Source organism: Rhagoletis zephyria, unplaced genomic scaffold (genome assembly GCF_001687245.7).
Source record: "Rhagoletis zephyria isolate East Lansing unplaced genomic scaffold, Rhagoletis_zephyria_1.1 Rzeph_scaffold_01420, whole genome shotgun sequence".
Taxonomy (NCBI): domain Eukaryota; kingdom Metazoa; phylum Arthropoda; class Insecta; order Diptera; family Tephritidae; genus Rhagoletis; species Rhagoletis zephyria.
This window is the reverse complement of record NW_016158504.1, coordinates 102,999-113,414: the sequence shown is the minus strand read 5'-3', so window position 1 is coordinate 113,414 and position 10,416 is coordinate 102,999. Positions and strand designations below refer to the sequence as shown.

The 10,416-nt window shown below is 37.5% G+C and overlaps 1 protein-coding gene across 1 annotated transcript; it reads left to right on the top strand.

Annotated features, from left to right (window-relative positions):
- The first annotated feature begins 2,725 nt into the window (after window positions 1-2,725).
- On the top strand, window positions 2,726-10,201 carry Topors (Topoisomerase I-interacting protein). The gene is made up of 4 exons (XM_017617505.1): window positions 2,726-3,937; window positions 3,998-4,176; window positions 6,129-6,443; window positions 6,507-10,201. The coding sequence occupies exons 1-4, from the start codon at window positions 3,389-3,391 to the stop codon at window positions 9,028-9,030; spliced, it is 3,567 nt and encodes a 1,188-aa protein (XP_017472994.1). The 5' UTR covers window positions 2,726-3,388; the 3' UTR covers window positions 9,031-10,201.
- The last annotated feature ends 215 nt before the right edge of the window (window positions 10,202-10,416 follow it).

Sequence of the window (10,416 nt, the reverse complement as noted above, 5' to 3'; positions counted from 1 at the left end):
TAAATTAAAACGTTGCCACGGTACCTATAATTGCGGTTACAAGAAGTGGTAACAATGTTTGGTAACAAAATTTGGTGGTTACAAAATATCTGGTCACAAGCACATTAGAGCTACAAGAATTCAAGTTAGGAGTAGCCTACTGTAAACGTACATATGTATGCGCGTAAATATGTCAGGACGCGGCATTTTGCAGGAATTTAAGAATTTGTCAAGATAAAGATGGCGGAGGACGTGGGAGAGACGGAGACAACTTATGTTTCACATTTACGCGTTTGTTTTGGCGGAGGATGTGAGAAAGACGGAGACAACTTATGTTTCACTTTTATGCGTTTATTTTTTGCATGCATATGAACAAAAAATTGGAAAACATTCATTCTTGCCCGATAATAACAAATTGAATGCATACTCATGTATAAATGCATAGATTTAAATTAAACTTATGACATCCACGTCTGAAAAAAAATGTACCAAATCAAATAAAAATGTACCAACAAAAAATTTTTAACGAATTCACGAAAACAACGAATATTAAAAAAAATATATATACAATTACTCAACGCTTTTTAAATATACATCTTGTAAAAATATACATATATGTATTAAAAGTAGAATACAAATTAGATAAGCATTTCACTTTCTGTGACATCGTAAGTCACATTTTGGTTTGAAGACTCTGTATGCATTTTTCTTTCATGACACAATTTGGAGAGGATTTGATATGATTTTTTGCTTTTAATAAGAACCGAGGGTTTTTACTTGTAATCTATTTCTACGTTTAGTTTTTATCAGATTTTGAACAGAAAAGACACGTTCGAAATTTGCTGAGGAATGTGGAATAGCCAATATGCTTTGAGCTATTATAAAAATTTTGCAAACCTCGGGTCGTTCAGTTAGTTTTTAATTAATTTAATTTGTTCTCAAACCTCGCATATATATATATATTCATTTTTTTTTAAGTTCTCGTGCTCCGGTAGAACACACCTTGTTATGTAAAACAAATTTAGTCGATGTTTGTATGCAGTAGAGAAGGAAGAAAGTATTTGTATAGATACGTAATGCTGCATTTCCAAATTGTACCAAAACTGTCTATGTGGTGTTAATATACTTTTTGGTTTCAAATTGTACCAAAAAAGGCACATTGTGGCAACTTTATCATCACTGATAAAAGGTGATAAAATATGACCTCCACTTCGATAAGTATATCTAAAATGCCTCCCTTCCCTTCCTATAGATTTACCTTTTTTGGATTTACCTTCTTTGGTCAGACCTAAAATGCCGAAAGGCGTACAGATAAGAACAAATTGGGGTACAACTGAGAAATAAAAAGGGGTATTTTTCAGGGGGCAAATAAAACTAAATGTATTCAACAAAAAATTTATTTATTCGCTTATGGAACAACTCGACAGAACGTACGTAAAAGCATGCATGCTACACTCACAGCTAACGAGTGACGCTCGAGAAAAGTTGACAGTTGGCCATCCTTCTACTTTGTGCTGGCGTAAGCACTGCCGAATTTGGCGGGCCATAATTGCTTTTTGACAACCAATATTGACTGTGTAACTTTAGCGTAATGGACATTGTCAAAGTCAGATACAGAGTGTTCCGAAATCTAAACTTATTGCTAAAGGCCTACACAGGCATTGATTTATCGGCCAACCAGTTGGCAAACCGCTAAAAGTTGGTTGTAAATAAGGCGTGTGCAAGCAAGTTGGTCTACATTCGTCAAGTTGTTCGTCAGGTTGCCGAATTCGAATTTCGAGGCAGCTTGGTCAAATTGTTGCTGTGTGTAGACAACTTGACAACTCATTTGTTCTTCAGTTCGTTACGCTAGTGATAATATGGAAATGGCGGCGGTAAAAATAATAAATACAGAAAAATGGCAGCATTCTAATCATAACTTAAAAGTTTACTTCTGCTGAGGGCTAGTTTAGAATGCGAAAATTCTTACTCAAATGAAATCCAGCAACGGGTTGGCGGAGAATTTCTTTAAGTAAGTTGGTCAACTACAACTCCACAACAAGCTTTTCAGGCGTTCAGCTGCAACTCAAACTATATTATTCAACTATAGCTGAAAGCCCGAAAAGCTTGAGCTGGCTGATTTAAACTAAGATAAGCCAATCAAGTGTCAGTCAGCTGTTCAATATAAACTGTGATCTAGGTTCCTACTCATGAACGAATAAAGATCACCCAGCACGGCGTGCGAGAAAAATGTTATTTTTTTGCAGTGACGCCATTTTTTCGCCGCCATGTGAATAAAACGGAATGAAACCTGTGTGTGAATGAAAGAACCGATTAAAAAATGATGTCATCAACCATTATTTTTTTTCTTAAATGCAATTACAAATACACGGTTGCCGTGCTGGGTGATCTTGTTAGTTGGTTCATGGTTCCTACTAGCATGAAAAACTGGCCCTAACTGTTAAATTCAACTGTACAAAACATGTTGTCTCGAGATCAGAAAAATATTACGATCATCTAACACTTAACTGTTGAAATGATCAAACAGTTACTTATGAACATTCCCAATAACATAATTTTAGGCGCAAGAGGTAGCAAAAAACGTAAGACTACTTAAATTGACTTTCTTTTCTTCGCCCATAATATATTGCGCCAATTTTTTTTTTCAGCCAAGACACACTCCTAATAACGCTTGCATTCATCAAGCAAAATCAGCTGGGTTGATTAAATTTACATCATTCACCCTATTATCGGTTCTTTCTGCAAATCGAACAAAGCTGTACCATCCATTCGCCTATTCCACAGAAACGGATCGACTGAAGTTACAAAGTTTTAGAGAACAGTGCGAAAAACATTACAATTATCCAATTGAGTATTGATTTTCGCCTTACTATAAAGCAGAAATGTAATATTTGTTGTCTAAAGGAGTTTATACATAAAGAAATTCACATATTTTGGCACGGAAGGTTTGGAATATGGTCTTTGAAAAACGTGAAAATTTGCAGCGGATATCGAGATTATTCATTTGGTGCAAATGGTCGGAGAGTGAGAGAAACGCGAAGAAAATACGAATTACACCAATAACAAATTTAAAAAAATTAAGAGTATGAGGTAAAAATTATTTAAAGCGTTTAAAACATCCCGATAAGTAATTAAAGCCGAAATAAATACATATTTGAAGTTAAAAATATATCGATCAAGTCTGAACAGTTTTATCCCGGACATTTTGTGAGAAAATATCAAGCCCCAACAATACACTCACAATTATAATTGTTATTGTAGCCGATGGTCTAGCGCGAGTCTTTCAAGTTCACATACAAGCAGAACCCTTTCATCAAATATTCCAATAGCAAATTTTCTATAGTTTCCGGTAATAATTCGGGACATTTAGGTATTTTACAAATAAACGACTAAAACTCCAAAAATCAAGATGTCTACCCCAGCAGTTGCTGAGGGTAGGATTGGGGGTGATGCTGGTGATAATTACATGAATTTGTCCAGCAACGTGCGATCGGCGACAGCTGGTGATTCTAGTGCACGCACATCGGCTATGTCTACTAGTAGCTCCCGGCGTGGGCGATCAAATGTTGCCCGAGTAAGCCAAGTAACTGAACAAAGTGTTGAAAATGATGCAGGAGACGCACAAAATGCTGTAAGCTCCACATCAGGAGCTATCGAAAATACACCAGATAATGGGCATGGCGTACCGGTGCCCGCTGAAGATATGAATTTACATCGAACATTGACACCTTTAATGCGTATAAAATTGTCTGAGCTTACGACAAGCAGTAGCGACAGTGAAGGAGAGGAGGTCCATCAGGGTACTGCCGAAGATGGGGCGGCTGGAAATGGTGATAGCCGGCGTGCAGTCTCACCCCCACCTAATTGTGCAATTTGTTTGGGTCGTTGTAAGAATAAATGCTTCACAGATTCTTGTATGCATCAGTTTTGTTTCAAGTGCCTCTGTGAATGGAGCAAGGTAATCTTAATAATCTTAATTTGGCGTATGACTATTTATAAAACTTATTTTGGGTTGTAGGTAAAACCAGAGTGTCCCCTTTGCAAGCAAACCTTCAAATCTATCATACACAATGTTAAATCGATTGACCAATTCGAGGAGTATCATGTGCAGCCGCCCACCGTACAAATTCCACATCGTCCAATGGAGGTCACCATACGAAGTTTGCCATATATTTTTGATGCTGTCGTCGTGGAAGGGTATGTGCTGTTATTTTTTCACCATTTTCATAAAACTAAGCTTATGCTACTAAATACGTGCAATACATACATATGTATGTAAATGGGCATTTCCATGGCACTGATTCATGAAAGCAAAAAAACCAACACCTTATTTTTAGGTTATATATCGACGTTTAAAGTACAAAAGCCNACTGATTCATGAAAGCAAAAAAACCAACACCTTATTTTTAGGTTATATATTGACGTTTAAAGTACAAAAGNTTTGGCGTATGACTATTTATAAAACTAATTTTGGGTTGTAGGTAAAACCAGAGTGTCCCCTTTGCAAGCAAACCTTCAAATCTATCATACACAATGTTAAATCGATTGACCAATTCGAGGAGTATCATGTGCAGCCGCCCACCGTACAAATTCCACATCGTCCAATGGAGGTCACCATACGAAGTTTGCCATATATTTTTGATGCTGTCGTCGTGGAAGGGTATGTGCTGTTATTTTTTCACCATTTTCATAAAACTAAGCTTATGCTACTAAATACGTGCAATACATACATATGTATGTAAATGGGCATTTCCATGGCACTGATTCATGAAAGCAAAAAAACCAACACCTTATTTTTAGGTTATATATCGACGTTTAAAGTACAAAAGCCCGTATCAACAAAATGCAAAACCGCGTATATGAGGTTGCATAAATTATTTTCTAGAGAGTAAAAATTATAATATTTCCAAATGGGATTCTTTTTTATAAAGCAATCGCATTTCCGTCTAGTATATTTCATGGCGAATGTGTAAGGATTGAGCCAAGAGCTTGTGTGAGTAAATAAAATTTTTGACAGCAAATGTTAAGCGGTTTTGCAGTATGACGATACGCGGTTTTGTACTTTAGACGACGATTAGTATTAATAAGGTTACTTTTTTTTTAATATTTCAAACCATATTGAAAATATGTGTNTAGTATATTTCATGGCGAATGTGTAAGGATTGAGCCAAGAGCTTGTGTGAGTAAATAAAATTTTTGACAGCAAATGTTAAGCGGTTTTGCAGTATGACGATACGCGGTTTTGAACTTTAGACGACGATCAGTATTAATAAGGTTACTTTTTTTTTAATATTTCAAACCATATTGAAAATATGTGAAAACATTACTCATTACCCTTAACATAGCTAGACTAGAAGAAGAAAAGTAGTATACATCTTTTTGCAAATTACAAACTTAATTTCTAATAATATCCTAAAATCCAAAAACTAATTATTTTGAGAACTTTCGCATAAATTTTGATAAAGCAGCATTGCTCAATATTCCTTGTGCCGAAATTGTAATGCGTGTGATAAGTTAAATCATTAGTTAAATCATGATTTAACTATACTTCAAAATCGATAAGTTAACGGCTCTTAATATTAAAGTTTTATTTCGAAAGTATCGCGAGTGACGGTGGAATCACCTTATAGTAAAAGTTAAAAATATTTCAGTATTCATAAAGCTATTAAAATATAAGATTCTTGTTCTTTTGGCAATCTATTTGGCGTAAATTTAACGGCAAAAAGTCAATCGTGGATGTTTCAAATATGCATTAGCAAATTGAAAACATACTAAATAAGTCAAAAAGCTTTTATAAATTATGCTAGAAATACTTTCAGCCAAACCATAAGATAAGAACCAATATGGGATCTTTTAAAGATATGACTTTGATTGTAGAAAAATTTCTCTACAGACTTTTTGATTACGACCATGATACAAAAAAAAAATTGTATTATGATACGACTATTACAATCTATACTTTGATAAAAATGTGTTCATTAATAATTTAAAAATGGTATAGGAATATATTATATCCCATATAAATATGATCCCTGTTTACGGCAGTCTTTCTGTTAGAATTTTTGTTTGTATTCAAAATATGATGTATATTGGCAAACACTTGAGAATCCTAGAAATTTCATAATTAAACATGTTCCAACGGAAAACAGGCATGACTGGGAGTTACCTCGTCGTAGAAATTCTGCTCATCGCATCCGTCCGGCTAGCAGTGGCATATTTTATCCCTCTGAAGCCTCAGCCAATGGAGAGCATGGTAGCAGTTCGAATGGAGCCAGCATGTATAATCACCTTGTTTACCGTAATGAACTTCTGGATATGTATCGCCAGGAAGCACCAGATGCCATAGCAACCAGTGGCACATTGAGTCAACTATGGCGCCGTTTTATATACGATAGACGTCTCTTTGCATTACCAGTTTGTGATATAACCGGACGATTCCGTGAAAGTACAGCCAGGTTCTACAGGTGTGTACAACATTATAAGTTTTGTCTTCATAGCATTATTAATGTATTTTTATTTAACGTTAGGGATAATCCTGCACAAGTACATCGGCTAATGCCATGGATTAATCGTGACATTGTGTGTTTGCTGCGCAATACTGAGCATGATGTTTCATCGTTACTAGAACGCATCAATGAAAGCCTTCTGCAGACCAACATTCTATCGCCTGCATTCCGTCGACGTCTACAACCTTATCTTGGTACAAAAACTTCACACTTCATTCATGAGCTTAACAATTTTGCACGTTCTCCGTATGATATGATTGGTTATGACAGAGCAGTTCACTATTTGCCACAAGCTCCCGAAGAGATCGTCATAGAATTCTCGTCATCCGCATCGTCTGATGACGAAAATGCATCGAATGATAATGAACGTAGTACACGTAGCCGCAATTCTCGAGTTCGAAATGATGGTGAATTTCGCGTGCTATCGCGGTCGGGCAACTCTTCCGTATCTGGTTCAGTTGGAGCGTTGCTTTCCTTTACGGTTAGCACTACCTCAGAAGGTACAGAAGCACCTGGCGTTACAGTGTCCATCAATGGCCGCAGTGGACAATCAGCTGCAATTAATTTAAGTACACATAATCGCGTAAGTAGCGATATCATAGATCTAGATGATTCTGAGGTACCATATGAGGGGGCAACTTCGCGTGCAACAAACGACCCTGGCTCCTCAACATCGGCAGCAGCACCAACATCTGCAAACGAAGAAATGGCATCTACGAGTGCAGCTGCTAACAGACCTTTACCCACCGTTACAGAAAATATTGAACTCACTTCGAGTAGCAGTGATGAATGTGAGTTTGTATTGGAGCGCAAACCACCACATCTCCGAACTCCCGAACTTGTGAGTCTGAATTCGGAAAGCGATTCTGATGTGGTATTCGTTGAGGAGTCAAAACCTCGACGTAAATCAACTTATCTGAGTAGCGCTGCTGAAGATCAGGAAGAGTGTGAGAACTCTAATAAAAAGTCAACAAATCAAAATCCTACAGTAGCAGAAGGATCTGCGCAAGCTTCTGCCGATCGCGAGGAACTATATAATATTGGTGCTAGTACCTCGACAGGCCTCCGTTCATCTGGTGCCGGACGAGGCATAAAAGAGATGTATGAGCGTTCACGGCGCAGCGTATCAACTCGCCGCAAACGTAATTTGCGAAGCAACAGGGCTAACGATGAAGCGCAGGCGAAAACATCGACCACTGTCCATAGGGGCAAAAGAATATATGAAAGTAGCTGTACGTCGTCTTATTCATCGTCATGTACTAGTGACAGTGACGATGAGGATTTCAGCGTTCAAAGGCAACGGTCGAAATCACGGCGAACCTCTAAAAGGGCGAAACCCACCAGATCTAGAAGGAAAGTGGCAACACAACAAAACAACCGCAGGGGAAATAGCCGTGGCCGCAACAGCACAAGTAGTCGTAAACGAAAAGTTAGCTCGAGCACCAATAAACAACAAAGCGAAGATGCGAAACGCTTTAAAGTTGAGGCCAGGAGCTCAGACTCTGAATATTCGAGTGACGATAGCCAAAGTTTAATTCAACTCCAGCGCCGTTTGCAAGCGCTCAAAGATAGGGAAAAACAAGGCGCTACATTGGAAAATATTGATAAAACCCTTTCCTACTTAATCGAGTGCGACAGGGACAATGAATCATCAATTTCCACTGCAAATGCCAATAACAGCACCGATCAAATGCCAACTGGTTCACAGCAGCTGGAGAACGTTATGCAGGCGGATGAATTTCAGGATTTGAAGCCGATGACGAAACAAGAAAATTTCGATAGTGAATCCCAAAATGAGAATAGTGTACCATCGGATTGTGGACGGCAACGATTGTTCGAGGCAGCGGAGGAAAGTTTAGATGTTGCACAGAATGTATGTCCCACATCCACAAACGAATGCGAAGTAGCGGCTGCTAATATTGCAATAGAAGAAGAAAACACATTTTCTTCTACGGTAACGCAAACAACGACTGCCACCACAGTTACCACAACACCGGCAAATAATCGCTCGATTTCGCGTGCTTCGGCCACAACCAACAATACTAATGACAATGACAACGACAATGGAAATGAAAATTGTAATGATAACGATAATTACAACACCTCTGAAACTTCATCAACGTCCTCATCTTCTACAGACACTTCGGTATCGTCGCCTTCATTATTTTCAGCCTCTAGTGGCGGCGAAGAGGAAGACGGCGACGATAATGATAGAAATAATGATGATAATGACGAGGATGGCAACTCCTTGGGACTACAGCAGTTGTTGGACTCCGCATCGCTGGGTGATGCTTGGCTTGTGCACCAGCTTGGTAATTCAGGGGCGGACAACGAGATGGAGGTATCCACGGCACAGCATGCAAATGACGATGAAAACGGGAGTAATGATAGATCAGACTTATCACCGCAACACGTGGAAGAAGAAGCACTTTCATTGCCAGATATTGAAAATGATGTTGGTGGCATTTTTTTGAACCAGCACGATTCGAGCCTCGTTTTGCCATTCAACTATGATGCCGAAGGGAGTCAAAGCGATAATGAGTGACAAATAGATGAATTGTAATGTTTACTAGACTTTGAATCTTTCCAAGGTCAAGAGGAATAATTAAAATCCTTTGTTAAATGATTCGGTCTAATCGCAGGAATTCGATTTGGTATTTTTCTACAAGTACTACCCACATAACGGTCGCAAGAAATTCCAAAATTACTGAGTAGATTGTATGTACGATATTTGAGACAAAATAACTCCCTTGTAACACACACAATGCGACTGTAGATCATAAATTATAGTTTTAATGTTTTACACTTAAGGAAGCATATTTTACATAAATAGTTTTTTGTTACGGTATTTTTCTCCACTAAAACTGTTGGACTAACATGATCTAAAATAGTTGTAGTGGGGGGAAAATCAGCTCGATCTGTAAAAATTTATTACTTACCAGTGCTGTATAATTAATTTTTAACTTACGTTGCTAAAATGAGCATAATATAACATAGGAAGATGCCAAAAAGTTGGTTTTTTTAACGAAAATCCATGCGTTATTAAGACACTAAACGCAAACCAACAGAGTGTCGCCAGCGTCGAGCGCAACTAGAGCAGAGATCATGCGAATGTTATACAAAGAGCAGAATCTCAAAATGCAGAAATTTTGTATGCCTCGAGCTCATGTGCGGTGTACGGGTATGAGCAAGCGTGTTGGCAAGGAATTAAAAAAAAAATATATACTCTAATTCTTAAGTTTATTTGTCGTTAATTATAGATGCGAGCGTAATACTGAATAAAAACTAAATACAAATGCTTCTACACTACGTATGTTCATCAAGTGTAAACAATTGCGACGGCTATACGTTGGTTATTATTTTAAGCGAATTGGGACTATACATTTTGCTTAATATCTATGGTGTAGGGTCTTGCATCTAATAATCTATTTAGGGCAACTAAGTTAATACCTGTCAGATTGGGTTTTATGCACTGTTAGAATTAAAATAGTTATTTTTAAGTGATTATGGCTATGTTTTGCTAAGCTTTCTCTGAGCAACATCTTTCACGGGAAGTGAACATTATTGTAAGTCATTCCAGCTACTCGTTTTTTCCGAAAAAAAGATTATTAATTAAATGAATTGCAACACAAATACATTAGTTGACTGGTCACCACGCCTCCATGGCCAACCTATTAAAACACTATTACAAAATCAAACAATTACATTAGGATCTTGAACCATACAGACANATGAATTGCAACACAAATACATTAGTTGACTGGTCACCACGCCTCCATGGACTTACAAAATCAAACAATTACATTAGGATCTTGAACCATACAGACCAGAACATATGTTAAATAAACTCTAAACAAAAACATTTAGATTCTAAGTTGCAAGAAATCGGAATGTAAGAAGTTGTACAAAACCAATGCACACAAAATATTCT